At 27.4% G+C, this 24,032-nt stretch overlaps 5 protein-coding genes across 6 annotated transcripts; 3 read left to right on the top strand and 2 right to left on the bottom strand.

The window, feature by feature from the left end:
• Positions 1 to 2,606: 2,606 nt before the first annotated feature.
• On the top strand, positions 2,607 to 4,984 carry LOC112689279 (N-alpha-acetyltransferase 20). Its single transcript, XM_025562908.1, has 6 exons — positions 2,607 to 2,753; positions 4,029 to 4,053; positions 4,246 to 4,336; positions 4,453 to 4,582; positions 4,638 to 4,774; positions 4,843 to 4,984. The coding sequence occupies exons 1-6, from the start codon at positions 2,701 to 2,703 to the stop codon at positions 4,926 to 4,928; spliced, it is 522 nt and encodes a 173-aa protein (XP_025418693.1). The 5' UTR covers positions 2,607 to 2,700; the 3' UTR covers positions 4,929 to 4,984.
• On the bottom strand, positions 4,925 to 8,634 carry LOC112689277 (protein crooked neck). The gene is made up of 13 exons (XM_025562906.1): positions 8,504 to 8,634; positions 8,330 to 8,417; positions 8,061 to 8,215; positions 7,230 to 7,432; positions 7,001 to 7,169; positions 6,812 to 6,944; positions 6,573 to 6,734; positions 6,389 to 6,517; positions 6,057 to 6,269; positions 5,854 to 6,000; positions 5,543 to 5,737; positions 5,202 to 5,456; positions 4,925 to 5,133 (listed from the first exon to the last, which is right to left on the bottom strand). Exons 1-13 carry the CDS (start codon positions 8,539 to 8,541, stop codon positions 4,999 to 5,001), a joined length of 2,022 nt encoding a protein of 673 aa, XP_025418691.1. The 5' UTR covers positions 8,542 to 8,634; the 3' UTR covers positions 4,925 to 4,998.
• A 248-nt stretch (positions 8,635 to 8,882) lies between these two features.
• LOC112689278 (beta-chimaerin) lies at positions 8,883 to 12,432 on the top strand. Its single transcript, XM_025562907.1, has 9 exons — positions 8,883 to 9,671; positions 9,779 to 9,835; positions 9,900 to 10,101; positions 10,184 to 10,286; positions 10,678 to 10,945; positions 11,001 to 11,252; positions 11,423 to 11,560; positions 11,671 to 11,776; positions 12,138 to 12,432. The coding sequence occupies exons 1-9, from the start codon at positions 9,641 to 9,643 to the stop codon at positions 12,313 to 12,315; spliced, it is 1,335 nt and encodes a 444-aa protein (XP_025418692.1). The 5' UTR covers positions 8,883 to 9,640; the 3' UTR covers positions 12,316 to 12,432.
• A 1,021-nt stretch (positions 12,433 to 13,453) lies between these two features.
• Positions 13,454 to 17,677, bottom strand: LOC112689275 (RISC-loading complex subunit tarbp2-like). Of its 2 annotated transcripts, XM_025562905.1 has the most exons (3): positions 17,529 to 17,616; positions 15,711 to 15,769; positions 13,454 to 14,624 (listed from the first exon to the last, which is right to left on the bottom strand). In XM_025562905.1, exon 3 carries the CDS (start codon positions 14,619 to 14,621, stop codon positions 13,620 to 13,622), a length of 1,002 nt encoding a protein of 333 aa, XP_025418690.1. In that variant the 5' UTR covers positions 14,622 to 14,624; positions 15,711 to 15,769; positions 17,529 to 17,616; the 3' UTR covers positions 13,454 to 13,619. The 2 variants fall into 2 exon arrangements, with proteins under 2 accessions (XP_025418690.1, XP_025418689.1); XM_025562904.1 differs by lacking the exon at positions 15,711 to 15,769 and having other exon boundaries at positions 13,455 to 14,624; positions 17,529 to 17,677.
• A 2,369-nt stretch (positions 17,678 to 20,046) lies between these two features.
• Positions 20,047 to 23,824, top strand: LOC112689329 (probable ATP-dependent RNA helicase DDX52). Its single transcript, XM_025562979.1, has 11 exons — positions 20,047 to 20,252; positions 20,372 to 20,560; positions 20,909 to 21,060; positions 21,151 to 21,254; positions 21,976 to 22,048; positions 22,129 to 22,329; positions 22,441 to 22,531; positions 22,590 to 22,712; positions 22,770 to 22,996; positions 23,057 to 23,203; positions 23,602 to 23,824. The coding sequence occupies exons 1-11, from the start codon at positions 20,172 to 20,174 to the stop codon at positions 23,807 to 23,809; spliced, it is 1,596 nt and encodes a 531-aa protein (XP_025418764.1). The 5' UTR covers positions 20,047 to 20,171; the 3' UTR covers positions 23,810 to 23,824.
• Positions 23,825 to 24,032: the final 208 nt, after the last annotated feature.

Genomic DNA, 24,032 nt, shown 5'->3' with positions numbered 1-24,032 from the left:
TATGGATCATTAAAATAATTTTTAAATTTTCTTAATATTTCGGGGGGAGGAGGGCTGCAGCCCCTCAGCCCCATCCCTGGCTACGCCACTGCGAACACTATCCCGTGTGAGCTCAAGGGACCAGTACTCGGCCTGGTAATCTGACGAGTGAGTAGAAACCGTTTTTATTCACTGGGTCGAGTGACTAGCCCATTATCAACATATGTACTGTACCTAATCGACGTGTCTGAACCGACAGGCGAGTGTTGTGTGAATTAGTTGCAAATCCAGTGGCATCTTAACTGGCTGTTATTCGACCCAGTGAATAAGATATGTGTAGATGCCGATTCGGTCAATTTTAGTACAGTGGCGTAGTCTAAGGGAGCTAAGAGAGGCATAGGTGTCTTTTCGCTACCACAAAAAAAGTTATAGATTTTAAAAATATATTCGAAGTTTATTATTCAAATGTGAACATAAACATAGAACATAGACCCTCTATTATTGTGATTGTATCCAAAATAATTATATTTTGTGATAAGTCTAATACGAACAATAATACAGTGTATACACTCATACCAAGATTTATGAAGAAGAGTTAACCAGTTATCATGATAAACCTTTAAACATTTATTTCTTAACTTTCTAAAAATAAACTTCGCAACCCCAACATTTGGACTTTAGTGACGCCCATGCTAAGAGGGCTATAGCATCTCTCTTATGGGCAGGCCCGGATTAACACTATCGTAGGCCCTAGGCCCCTAGTCCTTGCAGGGCCGTTGTCTAGTATTTAAATGATTAAGAAACCTTCTCTTTGAGAGAGAACGTGTAGAATCTCATGCAGTAAATCAAGCTTTTAAATGCAATAATTGTCGCCGCCGACAGCGAGGTGCCCGTATCTGCTAGGATGCCACCTGATGATCGGGTTTCACGGGCGGCATTGGTCGCACACACACGCATAATTATCTATATTGTGATTTATTTATTTTTTTTATTAATTGTATGTGAATTATTTAAATTAATTAAGTACAAACGCGTTATCCGTTATCGGCGCGTTATCTGCATCGCTGGCTCGTCGGTGCACGTATTTTAACACGGCGCCGCAACTTTTGTTGTTTCCGTACCTCCAACGTCTTATGTTAGAATATTGTTACAATTTTATTTTCTCTAATAGAAAAGCACTAATAATTGTTATTATTTTTTTATTATTATAATATATTGTTTTAGGCTCTAATAGCCGTATATTTTGCGTGCGCGAATCGCCGTAATTTTAGCTTTTAGGTAGCGGCTGACCAGTTCTGCGCACCGACAAAATTGTGAGTTCTTTTTTATTTATTTATTAGTTACTTATTTATTCAATTTAATTAATTTATTATTGTTGGGCCAAAAGGGCCGTGATTTATATATTGTTTGTTTGTTATTTATTAATTATTTATTAATTAATTTATTAATTTATTTATTATTTATTAATTATTTTATTTATTAATTTTTGTCTATATTATATTGTTGTGCCATACAGGCAATTATTGAATTTTACTATTTATTTTTGTGTTGCTGTGAGTTTTATATATACCATTTTACCATTTTGTTACCAGAAATACATTAAATATTTAGTAACCATTTTTAGTTGTGTCTTGTGTATTATTTTATTCTAGTTCTTAAGTACACACACGACATTTATACACAATTACACACCATCGCATCACGTAGCTCGTCAGTAACTGCCCGGCAATCCTGATCACTGCTGTTCGAGCTACTTACACCACTACACACCCAGCTATTTTCACCGTGTTAATTAGTGGTGCGCACGGGTATTAGTGACCGGACAACGCATAATATTATTTTATGCACCCGGCACAAACAATAATATTTACAACATAAAAATTAAATCTAAACTTTTTTATGATAACTATTAAACATTTTTATACGATAAAAGTTGTAATAGATGTCAAAAAAATTAATTTTAAGAGTTTCCGCCTTATCGAGGTTTTACTGTATAATATTCATAGATATATGTATATATGATATATGAAGTATTACAAGATATAGGTAATCATAGATGTGTGCACGATTCATGCTGGGTGTGTCAGGGCGCTCCCGAAATGTTATAAATGGGACCGTAAGATTTAACTCTAAGAGTGAGGGACCCATATTTCAACTGATGTTGCTCAATTTAAATGTAATTTATTTTAAAAAATTTTATAAAAACAAAAAAAGTTCCGTAATAAAAAAATAAAACTAAATTTTCTAAATTTTCGTGCAAAATTTTCTTACAATAATAATATATTAGCTACAATTGACTACAAGAGAACAAATCATACTCGTAAGTAAAACTATTCAAGAAGATTAAACCATAGACGTATAATAGAATTATCTATTATACATATATGGATTAAACGCGTACATATAATTAATTTTAATATGATAAATAGCTTTAGACCACGGTTAAAGATTAACCGTGCTTTAGACCATGGACAGATATATTTTATCATGCTTTGGACCACGGTCTTAAAAGACAGGGTTTTAGACCGTGGTGCGCGTTTTTGTTATCAATATTATTATCACCTCATCACATTATCACGGAAACAATATATACCTTATAAAATTGTCTATTTTTCAAATACTTTTATATTTTTTAATTATACAAAGATTTTTATTTTCCGAACTAATAAAATCTACTATTTTTCAATAACTAAGTTTTAATTTTGTAAAATTAATTTCAAAATGACTACATTACGACCATTCAACTGTGACGATTTGTTTAAATTTAATAATGTGTAAGTGATATTTTATACCAACACTAAATTATTTTTCTGTTATTTGTAATTTTCCAATGAAACATTAAATTACTAACCTTCTCGTTATATTATTGTATTAAGTTTTATATTTATTAGAAATAAAACACTTTCAAAAAAGATGGACTTCATTTACAATTTATGGTCAAATATTTTTTTTTTAAAACGTGATTTTTTTTTTTTTTTTTGGTGAAAATTTCGGTAAAATCTAAAATTTCCTATCATAATTACTTTTATGGTATGAATTAATCTTGTTACACTCGAGGTGATTTTTCTTAACAAATTGAGGGTTATTATTGATTTTGTTGAGCGGGTGCTTTGTTAATGTACGTACAATTAATGATTATTTAAACGCATATTCCCATGTTGCTCAACAAGTGGGGACATTTTGTTTAATGTATATAATTGTATAACTTACTTATTTAATACAACTAATGTGTTTTATCTGGTTTTTCGATACGTTTTTTGACCATTACTACTATAGAAATTTTAATTGACTCTTTTTATGAAAGTATCATCTTATTATAAATGTAAAAACATACAATTTGAAAAAATAATTGTTATAAATAGTTTGGGAACTAAACTACATTCATTCCATAAATGTTAGTACAAATTTATTTGATAAATGTTAAGTAAATTATGGTTTTCTTACACAATCACTGAAAAAAAAACACTAATTAACTCACAAAACAAAATTGTTATTTAAAAAAATAAATATTTTTATCTATTTTTACCACATTTCTTCAAAAATTAAATATTGAAAAATAATTATGTAAGAAACTGTATATAAAATAATAATTCATAGTTTTATAATTGTATATTATTAAGTTGTTAAGAAGCATTCAAGTATTTTGTCAGCATATTTTTAAGCATTTTTGGACTCCACATGTTAGCATATATCAAATAGTGACTCTCCTCTTATCATACATCAACATTTTTTATAGACCCCTTATACATTTTTTTTATTCTTTAATTAATAAAATGTATTTTTTGAATTATCAAAATAAATATAATAAGAATAAAAACATGGCATGTCTTTAGTATTTTCTGTAATTCATTGACAATTGCTTTTTTCACATGTCAATTCAAATTTTAATAATTATAATGCTGATATCAGATTTGAGATTAAATCCTCCCTTCCTTTAGGTAAGAAACTATGATTTCTTGAACCCTTTCCCTCGGTCTGCTGATGTAATACTTGAATTCTCCCTTACTCTAAAATTACTTTTTTTTTAATAAAATTGAAATTTATTTCAGAAACTTAGACACACTGACAGAAACGGTATCCTTTTTTAAAATTTATAAATTCTAGACATTTTTTAATAATAGAGTAAATTAATAAAATAAAAATTAATGTTTATTGTAGTAATTTAGATTTTTTTTTCATAACCTTTTGTTATTAATAATTATTTTCATTTTAAATGATGTAGAAGCTATTATTTCATATGAGTATCTTAACACATACATTTCACAGTATGCAATACCATTTTATATGCAATACCTAGCACATTGGCCCGAGTATTTTCAAGTAGCAGAATCACCTACTGGGGAAATTATGGGCTATAGTAGGTTTTTATACTAATTTTCAATACTTTTGCAATGTGTTGTTGACTACAGTTGTTTTAATGAACACTAATTTACGTTTTTCATTGATAAATATAACTCTATATCTAATTATTAGTCATGGGAAAATCTGAAGGACAATCAGACAGTTGGCATGGACATGTAACTGCTTTAACTGTTGCTCCAGAATTCAGAAGATTAGGTGTTGCAGGTGTTTTAATGAATTGGCTGGAAGAAATATCAGAAAAGTAATGTTTTAATGTATAAAATAATATTTACAATTCTTAATATACTAATTTACAGAAAAGATGCATGGTTTGTTGATTTATATGTACGTGTTAGCAACACAGTTGCTATATCAATGTACAAGAGTCTTGGATATACAGTTTATCGTACTGTATTAGAATATTACTCTGGAGATCCTGATGAAGATGCATATGGTATATATAATTTATTTTAAGATTTATAGTTTTATACAATCAAATATTTATTTAATATGTATTTTCAGATATGAGAAAAGCACTTTCTAGAGATGTAGAAAGAAAATCTATTATACCACTGGAACATCCTGTAAGATTAGAGGACTGTGATTAAAAAATGAAACATGTATTTTGCAAATGTCAAAAACAATAAATTATTGTTCAAAATAATTTATGTTTATATTTCATGTTTCTTCATTAGTTTCTTCTAACTTCCTCTTTTTCCAAGCTTTAGCTGTTTCTAAAAGTTTAAGATTTGGTCTTGCTGCATCATCCTCTGGGAAAATGTAATCTATCTTTTCTTCCCATCCCTTGTCTCGCTGAAAATTTCATAAAATTATAAATAAATAATAAAACTATTTTAATTTTAAATTCCAAAAATGCTTACTCCACTTTCGGAGGCATAAGGCACTCTTTTCTTGATTCTCTTGGGCAGCATATTTTTAACTTTATTTTTAGTATCTTCGTTTCCATTTTCTTCTTCAAACCTATACCATGCTTGTAAGATACCTTCCCTTTCTTCTGGAGTACCACTTCTTCTTAATGCTTCATTACCTCTTTCAAAAACTCTTCTTGCTACAGATATACAGTCAATACCTTCCTCTCCTGATGTTGTTTCAAATTGAGCATAACTCATCCAAACCTAAAATGAAAATAAAAATATTTATTATGTATACTTCAAAGTGAAAATTTACAAGTAAAATATTTTTTTTTTTTTTTAAATTTTACCTTGAAATGATTAGTCCTTTCCAGAAGTCTTTCATACAACTTTCTAGCTCTTTCAGTTTCCCCTTGTAGAGTTTCAAAATCGATGAAAGATTTCCATAGAACTTCAGGCATATCTAAACGTTGTTGGTTAACAGCTAATTCATAAATAGCTCTTGCACGATCCAGATCACCTAATACTGTTTCTAATTCTGCAAACTTATTTATTTTTTTTTTTTTAGAAAAATGTACATATATTAAATGAAATAATGTAATTATGTTCTAAATATTTTAATGCATGTAAAGAATAGAGAATATTAACTAAATATACATACTCGAATCCATGTAACACAATTTTCTGGTCCAAATTCTAAATACTTTTCGTACAAAATACGGCATCGTTCAAATTCTCTAAGTTGTATTTCTAAATCAATATAGCCTCTAAAAAGTTTATCCCTGGGACACAGTCCTAATGCTACACCCTATAAAATTATTGAATTATAAGTTAATTGTAATAATTAAAAATATAACAAATCACCATTCGCTTCCTCGCAGCTGTTAAATTTTTATGGCGTATTTCAAACTGTGCATAATACAACCAAGCTTTTGAAAATGTGAATATTTTATGAGGTATAGTAGATATAAATGTCTGATATACATCACGAGTACGGTCTTCATCTTCAGCTTCTAGTTCTTCAAATAAAGCATAATTTATCCACAAGTAAACATATCGACGCCATGCATGTTTTTCCTTAAAATAAGAATAATAATAAATATAAATTCACAATTAACATATTAGATATAAATTAAATTAAAAAAATAATATAATATATATATATATATATAATAATAATAATTTAATGAACATACATTTGAAGGAGGAATGTTGGCAACCGCTCGTTCATATGTATCTCGAATGACTTCTAGATTTCCTTCACTCTCTACTAATTTTAAATAATCAAACCAAGCATCGTAATTTGTTGGATTACCTTTAACTTCCTAAAAATTAGAGAATTTAGAATAATATTTTAAATTAATTAAAATATTAAAATACTTGTTCATATTGTAGTTTTCTTTTACTGCTAATAACACTTTCAATTGCAGTTCGATCTCCAAACTTTTTTTCATGAATTGTATAAGCTTTATAAATATCATGACATCTATCTTTTGGAACATGATCCAAAGCATATTTATAAATGACTCTCACACGATCATGCTAAAATAAAACTAACAATTATTTAACTTCATTTTTTTTGTGAAAATCAAAAAATATTTTAAGGTCAATTATATTACTTCTTTTTGTCGTTCCTCAAATTTTGCAAATGCAATAAACAAATTTTCATTGATATATTCATCACCAAAAAATTCAACTGCTTTTTCAAATACACTTCTTCCTCCAGCAATAAAGCCATTTTGTTCTTCAAATCTAAATATACAATTATAATTTAATCTCATATATTTTAAACATGTGACAAAACTTACCTAGCATATCTTATCCAATTAGTGACATCTGGATGCACCATGACAAAATTATTATAAATTTTTCTAGCGCGATCGACTTCATGGTAACGCAATTCAAACTTAATATAAGTTAACCAAGCTTGTTCTGGAGGTTCCCATTCCATCCATCGTTCGAAAACTGCTCTGGCTCCTAAATAAATTATTTTCATAATAAACATAAGAGTAAATAAATGAATCATTTTGGTTTTACCTGCAACATTGCCTAACATCTCTTCCATGTAAGTGTATTTGTACCAAAATTGATTTGCACGAGGCATGATGACAACAGCACGATCCCAAAGGTTTCTGGCATGCATTACTTGTCGATGTCTCATTTCTAGTTCTGCATATTTTAGCCATAGTGTTATATTTCGATGATCTGTATCTAATGCTCTTTCATAAATTGATCGGGCTCTGAAATATATATATAAAGTTATAATATTATGTTTAATTAAGAATAATAATTTAAATTGTATAGAAAATATAATTATTATCGATAACTAGATGTGTTTTAGTAAAAACAGCTACAGGATGCCTAAGAAACACACTGGTAGACAATATATACCAACTCGCAATTATTCCACCATAATCGGTCTGACATTTGATATCTACTTAAATAAAACGTGGTATACAAATGAAAGACAGAAGGCACATGTACGGCCAGTTTGCCCCTACTTCTTGATTGAAGTCTAAGAAGTCTTTCCTGAAGATGACGAAGGAGCTATCAGATACACCCACACAAGTAGGATATCAAGGTAGAAAAAACAACTAATGGACATGACTGGAAAGGTCCTACATGAAAAGGTAGAAAGAACCATCAGAAAAATTACCACCTGGTTACAATTTGGACTGGCTAGTATGAAAACATTGAATAAACTGTGTGTTGGAGTAGGGCAGTCAAAAGAAAATATGTGAAAAAAGGGATATCGAGATCAAAATATAACATGCGGACTCAAGTAATACAGCAGCATTAAAATATTAGTTTCAATTCAGCTAGCAAACATTTAATAAGACTGTACGTATATTAAATAAGAATATTTACCTTTGAATTTCTTTTTGACTTTCTTCCCATGCAGCGTATTTGATCCAATTACTAATATTAGTACGGTTCCTTCGGATATTATCTTCAAAAGCACGGCGTTTTCTATGCTGATAATCTCTTAATTCAACTGGATCAGAGATTTTTTGTTTTGGAGGCTAAATTAAAGTGAAATATTAAAATATTAAGAATGAATCAAATAGACAGCCTTGAAAATTTATTTTACATTTGAAGTATACCAATTTAAGACACTATAATAATTGAATACTTACTGGTGGTACAATTTCAAGATCTCGTTCCTTAGCCTCTCTTAATAACTGTTCAGCAGTGATTTGAATTTCAGCAGGTGCCTTGTTTTTTTACCTAAAATATAAATATGAGTATGAGTTATGACAAAAAAAAAATAATAAGCAATAAAACAACTATTCATAATTTTTACAATAAATACCTTAGCAACTTTGGGTATTTTCTGTGGCTTATCCATCTTATTTTTTCTTATTTTTTTATTTCTTAACTTAATTTAATTTAAACAAAAATATGTCTAATCACGTTTAATATTAATTCAAAAAATATTATATTTCATCCTATAAAAGGAAGCTTATACAAAAATTCCAAACAAAGATAAGATTCTCCTATGGTTTAATATATATGATCTCATTGACAAGAATATAAAATAATATATATTTTTTTGTGTTTTCGTTCGGTTATATTCGTTAACAATGGTATAAAATTATAGTTAGTATATTACTTAGTTGAAGGTTTATGGTTACATAGCATATATTATATTGATAATATGTTATCAATAATGTTATTTGTGTTTATTTTCTTTTCGTAATAATCAGACTAATGGATCTTCATAGCATAGACCTTATACTCATAAGGTCTATGCTCCACAGGAAAAACTCCGGATCCATGACGTCATTAGTTAGTGTTATCAATATTGTACTTATCAGATGTTATAATGATTAAATGAGTGGCGATTTATTTTTGGCACTTGTTTAAATTTTTACTACAAGTACTAGAGATGGAAGGATACATTAGAAGGCTTGATTGAAGGGACTATTTAGTAATAGGAGGAGCATAAAAAAGAGTTTAGGTTAGATTATTTTATCACAATTACAATGTATAAAGTTAAAATATAACAATAACATAAACCTATCTGGTCTTTTCAATCCAAATACCAAATCCAACCGAAGCTCCTTTTTATGATCCTTCTATTATTGAATAATCTCTACAATCAAGCTCTTTAATGTATCCTTCAATCCCTGGCGCTTATTGCAAAAATTTAAACAAGTACCAAAAATAAATCACCGCTCTTTTAATCATCATAGCATCTGATAAGAACAATATTGATAACACTAATTAATGACGTCATGGATCCAGAGTTTTTTCCTGCGAAGATTCATTCGTATTATCAGCAATTTGTATTGCCTCGACACCTGTCTGAAATCTTGATTATTTGTATTAATATTTATTTAGTATATAAATATATATAGATAAAAATGCATAAGACTATTAATAGCTTAACCAATGACTTGAGTTCAGTCTTAAATTTAAGGATGTAAAATTTTATACTTTAACTAATGGAGAAGGAAGAACATAAAGAAGTGTATGGTAAGAATCTAAAGTATTTTATACAGTTTAAGGTTGTAAATGAACGCAATTTAAACGCCATTAATGAAAACATATTTAACAGTGCAGTTATGCTTTTATATTTATAGATACTCCTGTTACTGATGAAAATGGTTCTCCTATTAGTATTGTGTGGAAACCTGATCGTATGTATTTAATAAATAAATATAGTTTATGTAAAATATGTTATACTTGGAATATGTTTTATAGTTTATAAACTTCAACAAGAATCACCTAAGCCCCAGCCAGTATTTGCATCCAGTGCAGTGTCTGGCTGTCCATTTTTTTATGGTCTTGAATATCATGGAGCAATGAACCATAAAGAGGCTAGTTCACTGTTAAAAAATGATGGAAACTATCTTATAAGACTTAGTACTAGTTTAAATGATAAAACATATACTCTTTCCTTAAAGTAAGTCATGTTTTTCAATATTAATTTTGCTTATTAACAGCTGTAACAAAACAAATATATATACAGATGCATATACTTTTAGAATATTTAACAAAGTTCATCATTATAAACTATTTTATGATGGACAACATTATGTATCACAAAAACGTTTTAACACAATCAATGATCTTGTAGCGGATGGTTTGGTAAGTTAATCTTAATGTTAATAAAAACTATAAACTAGTTATTTAAATGATTTTTTCAATATTAATAAGGTTATACTTTTTTATACTTAATTGAATTATATTTTACATTTCTTCTTAATATTGATTGATTAATAAAATAGAATACAATTGTCGATTCAAGTTTATTTATTAATTTTAGCAATGTTGAGTTCTCATTTATTTTGTAAATAATTTTTAAATATTTATTAATATTAACTTTCAGTTTACTAAAATATAACTTTTACCTTTTTATTAAAATCTGTATTTTATTTACTCAAATGGCTGTATTTTGTTTTTACTGAATAAATCACTATACAGTGTACAGTATATTAATTATTATTTAAAATATAACAATGTTGTTTTTAAATAACAGGTAACATTATACATAGAGTCTAAAGCTGGAAAATACATTCACTTAATGCACAGTTTAATCAGTTATGAAAAGAGTCCTTATATGACATTAAATAAACTTAAACGTAAAACAATTAAAAAATTAAAACCCAGACAACTTAATTGTGAAGAAGTTGTTGACTACGATAAACCTCACAACTTTAAAACACATAACTTTAAAGGACTTAATTGGTGTGAACTGTGTAGTAATTTTTTATGGGGTTTCACTCAGCAAGGAGTTAAATGTGAAGGTATTTATTTTAATTTGTTATTTATTTGCTGTAGCTAATTGTATTAATGTTTTAGATTGTGGGTTCAGTGCACATTTTAAGTGTTCTGAAAAGGTGCCATCTGATTGTTGCCCTGATTTGAAATTATTTCGAGGAGTATTTGGGATTGATTTAACTACTCATGTTAAAGCCTATAAAACTAATAGACCGTTTGTAATAGACAAATGTGTTGAAGAAATTGAAAGACGAGGTATGTCTGTTGAAGGAATATATAGGGTATCTGGTTTTCAAGAAGAGATGGATAATTTGAGATTAGCTTTAGATAAAGGTAAAATTAAAAATTATTAATGTGAATAAATATATACTTAAAATGGAAATTAATTTGTTTTATTTTATTCTTAATGTATAAAATTATATTTTGTTTTATTGCCCAGATATATAGAATAATATATTCTTTGTTTAAAAAAAAGTTTGTAATACCAATGGTTTAATTTTTAGATGGTAAATCTACTGTTATGGGTGATAAAGCTTACGAAAATATACATGTGGTAGCTAGTATCTTAAAAATGTATCTTAGATTGCTTCCAATACCATTGATCACATTTGACGTGCATCCTCTTGTTCTACAAGCTTTAGGTGAACTTTTCATTATTATTTATCTTTTGTCTAAATGTTTTAATAATTATGTTGGAATTGTTTTTTCTTTAAATTAATTTTTCCTTTATTAAATATTTTATTTTTCTTAGAAACTCAAATGTCTTGGGAAAGATTAGCAGAAGTAAGAGCTGCTTTGAAAAAATTACCACCAGCTCATTACAACACATTAAGTTATTTAATGGCTCATTTATACAGGTAAGTAGGTTAGGCATTTTATAAAGATCTTTGTCTATAGTTATAAATGTTAAATCTGAAGTATGATATTCATTTGGCCATACTTTAAATATTAAGTGATTAGAAAAATTGCTTATTAATGTAAATTAATTTTGTACTCACTTCTTTATCTTTGGTGTGGTAATATGTTGAGTAGTTGATCAATTACAATAAAATATAATAACTTTTACTATTAATTATATAATTGATTTGTATTATGTAAGCAGTAAAATATTTATTAAACTTTTTTATCAAGGCATACAAACATGTCAAATTGTGTATTTGTACATGATAAAGTATAAACTGGTTATCGATTATTTTATTCCTATTATTTTCATTGTAGGGTGACTTTACGATCAGATGAAAACAAAATGACTGCTCAAAATCTAAGCACAGTATTTGCACCAACTCTTATGCCAATGCCAGATTTAATCGATTTCAAGGGTACAATACCAGACATGAATCGTGACATAAGTGCATTACATATGATTATTGAAAATCAAAATGTTATTTTCAATTGAAATGTGTAACTATATTCAGTTTGTCAGTATTACTGAGTTCATAAACTATTTTTTTCTTATTTCAGTATTAATTTAAAACAATATTTTTACTAAATAAATTTTTTTATTATACTTGACCATATGTACTTCATTGAAATAATTATGGATTTATAAAATTGATGTATATTAGATTTTTTGTTATTTCATATTTTATATGGTTTTTTTTTTTATAATACTGTGTGATTTTTATATTATTTATAAAAAAAAATATATTGTCAAGTTTGAATGCTTTTTTTTATTGATTTTATAAGCAAATGTATAGGTCAGAATCTTAAATTTATTTCGAACAAAAAAAAATTAAATTTTCATTAAAAACTGTAATTCTTGTGTCAATTATTTTGAAAATTTATAAGAACCACCATAAGCTTTTGTTGAGCAATTTGTATAGTTAAATTTAAAAAATTTAATAGCAATATTAAATTCTCGCATTAAAAACAATTCTAAGTCATAGTTGATGTATTACCCAATAAGAAAATGTCAAGTAGTAAAATTAAGTAATCAGTCTCTCAAAGGATGATAGACTCCTTGGCATGGTCTTAGATCTACGATGCGCTCTCTAATGTCAATACACAATGAAAACTTTTGAAAGGACTGGTCAAATTTCCCAGATGGAATAAAACATAATTTAATTATTTAGATACACTGTCCATCAAGATTTTTTTCAACAAAACATGATTATAGAAATAGAAAATTATAAAAATGTTGATTTACCTGCCCGGAATACAATTATGTATGTTATGGACATAATGGAAAATTGTCTATAAAACCATGTCAGAATTGTATTATTTATGTTCATCATCAAAAACAGATCAATCTCTTTTATGTTTTCTTAAAGTATATTTTACAAGTGATCATTCAATGCTTAGAAACATTATTAATTTTATAATTTCATTTATGAGTTAGAAAATATTTTTATCAAATTATTTCCATATATTTATGTAGAAAATGGTATTGGATCTAAGATGACTCCACTTTAGTAAAGTTCCTTTAGTCATCCATGAAAACTTTGACAAATCTTAAATAAAAATTTATTTTCCTCTATAAATTGATAGTTACAAATACAAATAATCAAAGATTTTAATAAAATATATAATAATATGGACATACTAACAAATATGAACACTTCTAGTACCACTAAACTTTGAGCAATAAAGTTTTACAAATACTTCTATTTAGGCTTAAAAAATAAAATTTTATAAGAAAAATAAAAGAGTGGCAAATTTATTCTTATTACTTATATCCATAAATAGATCAATAAAATACTCTTATATTGATAGAATACAAATATTTTCAAGCAAATGAGTGGCAGCCATATTTTTAGCTAGATTAATATCATTATTCAAACCAATACCAAAAATTGGTGGATATACATTATCTATACCTAAAACCAATTGATTAAAAGTTGTACATATATTTGTTTTATTCATGACTTTTTCGACCAAAATCATTCCACATTCTTCGACGATTGTGTTTAACACTTCAAGAGGATTACTTATGTTTAATTGTCCTTTAGTTACATACTGTTTAACAACATTATCAAGAGTCTCAGTGTTTAACCATTCAGTTTGTTTAAACAATAAATGATAATTAGATACATTTTCATCTATGGGTCCATTTTTTCTCACAAAATCTGTTTTAATAAGTTCAACTTGATCTAAGACCTTTAAAGAGTCAGTGTTCTGCTTCTCAGGTTCCATCACCAATGATTGTTCAAGAGACTGAAATCTTTTTACCATCTGAACTGCTGACAAATGCTTGGCCTGTTTCTTGGTTTTGTGTGTAGCTATTTCAACCATTTTAGATAAATGACAACTAATAGTGAATAGTTTTGCATGTGCTTGACCTTCTTCTCGAACTAAACGAAATTCAGGCAATGCCAGCTTATTATTAGCACAAATTTCATTCAATTGACCAATAGCATTAACTTTGATATTGTTGTCAAAAGGAGATACCACATGATTATCAAAATCCCAATGTTTAAACTCCGTTTCTAATAACTGTGGATTATCTTTAATCATTAGTTTAAGAATTTTTAAAGCAGCTTCATGTTTAGCTTCTTTTTTAGAGGATCCTTCACCTACAGTTTCATAATTTCCCAACGCCAAGCTATATTTAAAGGTAACTTTACTTTGTGAAATGCCATTATGTATGATGTTATATTGGGGTACAAGATGATTTTTGGCCGCATATTCCTGCACAATAGAAGCAGGTGTCTTGTTCAATGAACTTATGTGAGCTTGTAGATCTAACCTTACAAATTGATTCATCTTCTAAAACAAAAAAAACAAACCATTTCATTAGTTAAATATCAGACATTACTCTTTTATTTAAATATAAATACATTTTTTTCCTTAAAAATGTCAATGAAATACTGTAAGAAAATTTAAAATTGTATGTTATTAAAAGTTGTTTAACAAATCTTAATATAATTTAATCCATAAAATATAACAATATTACACATTTGTAAAGGCTGATAACAGTAATTAAATAAGTTTATAGGTTTTTGGTTTCATCACAAAACTTTTAATTCGAATAATTAATGTTTATTCTTAGACTATTATATAAAAATACTTTAGAATCAAAAATTAAGGGAGATCTCTGATTAACTTCCAAATTTCAACATATCTTTTTGCGCCACGCAATTTCCAATTTATCAGTTTCTTTTTTGCTCCACAATTCATAAATGAAAATTCTACTATATTAATTTATAATAAAATAAAACAAAACCTACATTTCTTGTATAACATCAAAAATGAATATTAAATATATTTAGTGATATTTTTCCGCTTTGATTTTTCTAGTTTCAAGGTTTTTGTTATAATAGTTTAACTTTTTGAAACAATAAAATATAGCAGTTTATTTATTTATCAAAATAATTATTTTGATTTAAATGAGCAATACTTGAAATTTTAAGTTATTTGGATGCTTTCCAATGGACATCAATAAGACATTTTTTTAAAACTATAAGTAATAAACTCTGATTATCACTATTTGCTTTAAATTAAATATACATAACATGCATATACATAATAAATGTAAAATTCATTATGTATCTACATTTAACTAATTTGTTATTTTTAACATAATAAATAAATTAAAATGTTTATACTATTGCTGAAATTATATTGGATATCTATCCAATATTAATTATTCAACTTTTAATGGTCTAAAAATGAATTTTGGTTTTACATTGCACAATGAACATTACTCAATCCTAATTTTCTGGTTCCTCTCTTACTTTGATGTGTTTTCACATAACTTCAATTGTTACTCAAAAACCATAAATTCATGTATTTATAATGTGAGTACTAAAAAATCATATAATAAAAACATAACAAAAAGGAAGCAGTACAAACTTTAAATTATGTCTTCCGCCTGATGGATACTTATTACATCAATTTCACTGTCATGCACACTACGAACACAGAATAAGTTAAATAAGTATTGAAAGTAGTGATGGGAATATTTAAAAAATCAATCGTATGAAAAAAACAGTAGTAAAAATCTAAGATCATATACAATGGATGACCAAAGTATTTTTTTTCGTTGTGGATACAAGTGACAAGTCTCTTGATTATGTATTTAAAATGTGCATGCGTGATAAGATTTCTCGGATAATTCGAAACATTATGCCGGATGGAAGAACGCTGACCAATCAAAATTCAATACACTGAAGTCTTATCTGATAAATGTGCGAGTAACTTTTTGTGCATATCGCGCACTTAATTAAGAGACCCATCGCTAACATAGCAACAACGTTATTCCATTGATTAAATGGGAATAGCTCCAACCATAACATAAGTTCTAAGACTTTATCATTAGAGTGAAAAAACCATTCGATTGTCTACGGAAATCGATAATTTTTTTTTATTAGTCAGCACTCGCATTTTTAAAAAAATACATTGAACTTATGCTGCGGTCACAGTGGCACCGACTTCGGCCGACAGTTGTTCATTTAAATATCGATTACGATTAAAAGTGTACTTTGAGATAAAATGGTCGAAATTAAAAATTAAACAATAATACATTTCCTCTAAACGTCTAAGCCGGGACACCGGGACACGAAGTCCAAAACCGGTGACAATCCCGGTTTTCCGGGATGTATGGCAACCCTGCTTCAACGGTTTATTTTGACACAGTTCTGAAAGCTGCTATAACTCTCAGGCTAATTTTCCTATTGCTTTTATCTAACATTGTTAATCCTTTCCACCCCATGTGTTTTGACCACATTGGTGTTATGTATAGCATATATATATATTTATTTATCTGTGGTCAGTGTCGTATTTAGAAATTTTGCGCCCCTCTAAGAGACCTATTCACGGAAAAATAGGAGATAGAAACTCATGAACCTTTTAGATATTCTATAATCAATCTATTTTTGTGTAGTAGGCACGCCACCGCACACCGCACGTGATAACAATACGCCGTATTATTATAAATAACTTATGTTTATTGATATTATCACAACAAATTTGGGAACTGATATTAGGTATAATATTCTAGATCGCTGATAGCTATATTGCTATAAACACAATTTTTTTTAATGTGGATCATTTTATAATGAAATCAAATTACGCGTGTCTGTTAATACTAAATTGGGTTTTTTGTATGTACGTTTTTTTATGATACTGTTATTAAAAACAAAAAAAAAATAACTTTAAAATAATTTAAAAAGTTAAATAATTCACAAGCGAGCAAATTTCCGATCATAAAATTTTAGCGCAGGGGGCAGTTGTAGCCAGTGCTCCCCCCTTAAATGCAGCCCTGTATGTGGTTAACATCGAGTGATTGAGTCATTGAATTATTCAAATAATTTAATTTTATATTTAATATTGAATTTTTATGGAACACTGTAATAGGTTCAATAAAATTCGAATCCTTGAATCAACTCACGAACTACCGATCACTGTAGTTTAAACACTTACACGTTTATAACATACATACGTCAGTCACAAAAAATTAAAATGGTAACCAAGTAGGTAAAACTATGTGTTTTCCTATTTCTCTGTAAAGATAATTATTTTTATTTTATCACTACGTTAATTAATAATATTAAAATAACATTTATGTAATTATATTAATACATCTAAGGAATCAAATTACGACATATTTAAAAATTGCAACTTTATTTATTTCTTAAAGGTATAGAATAAGTATGATAAATAAATATTTACCGATTTCGAAGTTTTAATGAATAGTTCGTCAGACTTTGATCTTTTCATTGCCAATATTAAATATTTGGATATTTAACCCTTTGTTAGTGTGTTGGGGTTTAATAAACCTCACGTGATAAGAGTTTAAGTGATACTACTAGTGGTTAAACTAAATCAAATTTTTACCTCCATAAAATCCTTCTTAACAAAGTATTCTATCATGCAAAATAGTTTTGGTCACAGATATCTATATTATACTAGATGACGAACTTCCGATATCACTTGAAGCACACATTGATTATGTTATCATTTATCCGCCATGTTTTGGGTTGGCAAAATATTGTATCAACACTATTCCTCACACATCACAATATTAATTATACACTAGTTAGTAACTATTATTTATTAAATATGCCTGTTTCTTGTGTTGCATACAGTTGTTCAAATCGCTTTAAAAGTAATTCCTCAATTCACTTTTTTCGGTACGTTTGAAGTATAGATAATATGATTTAAAAACACCTCAACATTTACATTTTTAATTGCAACGTATATTCTGTACATTCTCTGTATCTGTATATTCTCAATAAGCTGAAAAATTCCAGTCTCATTCGTGCACCGATCCCGAAAACGACACAATTATTGAAATTTAACAATTTCTATCAGCTTCACTACCTATGTCGCTACCTGCAAAACCCATCTTTCCTGGTGAAATTCAGTATATAATTAAAAAATTACCTCCCGGCAAGGCACCTGGAAATGACCTCATTACAAACAAAATTCTGAAAAATCTGTCTCTCAAAACTTTATCATTGCTCACCCACATGTATAATTCTATGCTAAGATTTTCCCACTTCTCTAAAATCTAAAAATTTGCAGTCATTATACTTGTACACAAACCAAATAAACCTAAACACTTATCTTCGTCATACCGTCCCATAAATTTACTTCCAGTCCTTGGTAAACTTTTCGAAAAGGCTCTCCTGAAAAGATTACGTCCCATCCTTCAAAACAACCATATCATATCGAATAATTAGTTTGGTTTTCGAAACAGGCACTCAACAATCCATCAAGTTCATCGTCTTACTGATGAAATCTCAAATGCTCTCGAAAATAAAGAATACTGTTCCGGATTTTTTTTAGATATTGCTCAAGCATTCGATAAAGTCTGGCACGATGATTTACTATACAAATTAAAACTTTTCATGTCAGCTCTCTACTATCTTATTATCAAATCTTACCTACAAAATCGTTCGTTTGTCGTACGACAGGGGAACGATATTTCATCTACTCACCCAATATATGCTAGAGTTCCATAGGGTAGTGATCTATCTCCTGATCTATATAATGTATTCACAGCAGACATCCCTCAATCTAGTAACACTCTTTTAGCAACATACACTGATGGTATAGCTATTCTTTTCTCCAGTCCAAATCCTATCTTAGCTTTAGCTGAACTCCAGGATCATGCTAATAAAATTGAATAATGGGCCAAAAAATGGAAAGTAAAAATTAATATGGAAAAGTCTGTACAAGTTACTTTCACGTTAAAACAATCTCCCTGTGAGTGCCCTCAATTAATTATGAACAACGCCCTCATCCCAATCAAACTCAAGTACTTAGGCATAACGCTTGATTAAAGACTAACTTGGGGCCTCCACCAAAAAGAAAAAAAGAAAATCATCGAACAGACTTCACCTCCTTCGACCACTCCTAAACTCCAAAATAACACTCCAAAACAAACTTATTATATATAAGTCAATCATAAGACCAATCTGGTCTTATGGAATAGCAATCTGGGGTCCAGAAAATCCCTCGAACATCAGGCCAATTCAGGCTTTTCAATCAATTGCACTAAGGTTAGTAACCAAACTTGGAAAACAAACCCTACTACAGTATATCAGTACATAAACATTTATTTTATATATTTTAATTAATATATATATATATATATATATATATATATATATATATAATAGTTAAAACTAAATATAGTAAGTATAGTGATTTGGTTTTGTGTATTTAAATAAGTCATTTTATTTATTGTATACTCATTGATTACGAGTATAATATAATCAATATATATTATATAAATAATCAATAGTGCCATTTTAAATTAATATTCTCAATTCTGAAATGAAATTTAATTTTGATTAAACGTAATGAAAAATGTTTAATTTAATAATTTAGTGTGTTCAACTATTTTATATAGTGTAAAGTAATATTGTTTTGCCAACCGAAAACATGACGGACGTATAATCTTGCGTCCCCGGGCTTCACTTCTTTCAATGGAAAACATCGGTAGTTCGTTATCTAGTATAATATAGATATCTGTGCTCTAGACTCTCGTGTTTAGTTTTGAATTAAAAAAACTAACCTAACCCAAGCCGTAAAAACTATGTAGTTTTCGGTTCTGTAAACTTTGATGCAACCGTTCTTGGTATTATTATATTTAATTTATAGTTGTACACACTGTAAATTAATAGACTTATTGTTAGTTTTTTTCTGACAACTACCCTAAACCTACTCACATGGTATTATTTACACTTTGATAATAAAACTTGGATTGATAATGAGTATTTTAAGAAATTTTGAATTTTTCACAATATTTGACGTCTTTCAATAGTATTATTGAGTCTTATTAATTATTGATAAAAACATTGAAACATGGATTCGTTTGATATATTTAAAAAGTTGTCCGTCGGTGCAAAATTCAAAAAACCAGAAAAAAGTATACTTAAATTAGAGGTAACTTATTTTAAAATTAATGTTTTATATAATATATTACATATATATATATAATGTTTTAATTATATAATGTATTAATTCTCTATTTTTGTTTTATTATTTCTTTTTCGTTTGTAAAGAATGATAAATCCAGTACTAGACAGATAAAAATCAAGACAGTCGGTGATCGTGTTCCTGAAGCACTTTCCACATTTGATTTGATGAAAAAGACATATTCATTGAGTTCAGTGTTATTAGAAAATATAAAAAAGTCTGGCTATACTGTGCCAACGCCAATTCAAACTCAAGCTATACCTATTATGTTACAAGTTAGTAAATAGTTTACAATTATTGGCGTGAAAAAGACTGGGATAAAAATTATAATAGTAAATTACAATATGTGAAAAAAAGTGTATTCTTTCTAAGTAAACTATATTTATCCACATTACTGTACTGCATTATTAAAAAAATATCATCAAATATTTTGTTGGTTATGTATTTTGTTTTTATTAATTTTATTACTTAATTTACTTTATATTTACTAAAAGTTCAAAAACCTTTGAATTTCTGCACCATTGTAAACAGACATTTATTATTTTTATTTTGTAGTTAACTATTAATATTTTTTCTTTAGTTTTTTTCTGTGAATTATTATAAATTTAATAATTTTTTATTAGAAAAGGCAAATATTTGCTAGTGCTCCTACTGGTTCTGGTAAAACAGCTGCATTTTTGATACCTATAATTCATCATTTAAGTAAACCAATGAATAAGGGATTTAGAGCTTTAATTGTGAGTCCTACGAGGGAGCTAGCAAAACAAACATTAAGGTATGTATGATGAATACATTATATATATTTATAACATACTTAAAATTTTAAATTATATTTTGATTAATTTTTTTGAATTTGAATTTTTAGAGAATGTACTAGATTATGTGAAGGAATTGGATTACGAGCACACACATTTACTAAAATAAATAAAGATAAAGAAAAGTTTAATCCGAAATTAAATCAGAAATTTGGTAAATACAATTTATACAATACATATTTATCAGTTTTTGTTATATATAATTATTATTATTATAATTTATATAATTTTATAATATTGATTATACTATTTATGAATTTATGTGATTTATATATAATTTTTCATAATGATGTTCAATTCATAATAATCAAGAATTAGCTATTGTATTTGCTTAGGACTGATAAAATATATTTTTAATTTCTTGAATGAGAATCTTGATAAAAATAAAATTCAGTATTTTGGCTAAGGTATAAATGTATTTCTATGTTGGACATAAATATTTTAAAAAATGTTTTGGTTTAATCAAATTTCTTTGTCTTTTAAATATTTGAGATATTAAATATTTACTGCATTTAGTGAATACAAATGTATTCAGTTCATATTTTATTTATTTATAGATTGATCAATTTGTATATTGTTTATTTTTAATATATTTATGATTTTACCTTAAAGTATTTATTGTTTCTCATTGGGGCTTACAGTAAGGTATAAAGAATTTCTTAATATTAGCAATCAAATAGTGATTAAAAATGTATTAAATATATTCAATTTATATATATTAAGTACACTTCTATAAACTTTATTTGGTTTATACTTTTGTATAATTTTTTTGAGCATGGTTTTTAAATTATATTCATTTTTTTTTCTCCATATCAAACACCCAAAAATGTATGCTTTACTGAAACTATATATTTTATGTATGAAATGTATTATAGATATTCTGATAGCAACACCTAATCGACTCGTATTTTTATTACAACAAGATCCACCAGCTGTTGATCTTAATAAGTAATTTTTGTTATATTTTAATTATATGATTTATAATGATTTAGTAATTTCTGATGAATATTGAAATTTTCATTTAATAGTGTCGAGTGGTTAATAATAGATGAATCCGACAAGTTGTTTGAAACAGGTGTTCGAGGTTTCAGAGATCAATTAGCAACTATTTATAAAGCTTGTGGACCAAATGCTTTACGTGCTATGTTCAGTGCTACATATACAGTTGAAGTTGCTAAATGGTCAAAAAAAAATCTTGATGGTCTGATAGCAATCACTGTTGGTAACAGGTAAATATTCTAAATGTATTATTAAAAGTAATTAATATTAAATCCTGAAAAATAAAGTACTATATTACTATATATATTTTTTTAATAAGTTTTACTTTTTAAAATTTTCAGAAACACTACTACTGCTACAGTTAAACAGGAATTAATTTTTGTTGGAAATGAAGAAGGAAAATTAATTGCGATGAGAGATTTAGTGAAAAAAGTATGAATTCTTAGTATTTATTGTGTTATGTTTTATAGATATTGAATTTATATTTTAGGGTCTATCGCCTCCTGTTTTAATATTTTTACAATCTAAAGAGCGCGCAAAAGAACTTTTTAGTGAACTTATTTATGATGGTATCAATGTAGATGTTATTCATGCTGATAGAACGCAACAACAGGTATATTATGAAATAGTTTTCTTAGGTTATTAACTAAATTATACTAATTAATTTCAGAGAGATAATACTGTGAAAGCTTTTCGGGAAGGCAAAATATGGGTATTAATTTGTACTGAACTTATGGGCCGTGGTATTGATTTCAAAGGTGTAAATTTAGTTATCAATTATGACTTTCCATCTTCTGCCATTTCATATATTCATAGGATTGGTAGAACAGGACGAGCAGGACGCTCTGGTAAAGCTGTTACATTTTTTACAAATGATGATAAACCGATGTTGAGGAGGTAATTTTTTTTATGCAAAACAAATGTGACTTATTATAAAATCAAATTAATTTTTTTCAGTATTGCTACTGTTATGAAAGATTCAGGATGTCCAGTACCAGACTATATGTTAGAAATGAAACGATTACATAAGAATACTAGAAGAAAATTGGAAAAGCAATCTACTTCTAGAGATGAAATTAGATCAAAACCTCATAGATATTATAAGTATGTAATTTAATATTCATAATTCTATAAAGATATAGATTTATTGAGCTTAATTATTTTTAGTCTTATTAATAAAATAATTGTAATACATAATAAAATACAGAACAGTATAACAAAAATATTGGGGTGATACTACATATATTTTAAACAGTTTAGTATTCTTTAAAATAAAAATATTTTTGTCAACAACCTATAATCATATGTAACTATGGCCTATAATTGAATATAGTATACAGTTTGAACATTAGAGGTAGTTGAATTACAAACTAGGATTTTACAATTGTGACAAAACAACATTGTTATTTATACCATGCTTTGAATTCCTTAAAGAAATATAATCAATTTAAAGATAATACATTGTATAATATAAAATTATTAATAATATATTTTTTTTTAAGACCAAATACTGATAAAACCAAGTCAACATTATTCAAGTCAAAAAAGGGACTAGTTGAAAATCAAGAAAAAAGTAAAAAAGTAAATGTAATTAAAAATTTAGTGTCAATAAATAATGATAATTACTCTTCTAAACAAGATGGAAAAAGAAAACTAAATGGCTCAAAAGAACATAAAGGTACAAAAAAAATTAAAAAAAATGCTGTATAATGTATTCTTTTAAATATACAATTTAAATGTTATCTAATTGCTTAGTTGTTCACAGATACTGATCTACCTATAGTATAAAACCACTCAATTCTTGTTCCATACCATAATTACTAACTTCCTCGCAAACACTAACTTCTTAGTATCAACCAATTCAGTGTAAAAACATTCGCATTATTTTTAATTATTATGTAGTAAGATTAAGGTTACACGTATAAAAATAAAA

This window comes from Sipha flava, unplaced genomic scaffold (assembly GCF_003268045.1).
Source record: "Sipha flava isolate LNK unplaced genomic scaffold, YSA_version1 43_pilon_pilon, whole genome shotgun sequence".
NCBI lineage: Eukaryota > Metazoa > Arthropoda > Insecta > Hemiptera > Aphididae > Sipha > Sipha flava.
The sequence above is the reverse complement of the archived record's forward strand: the minus strand, read 5'-3'. Positions and strand labels throughout refer to the sequence as shown.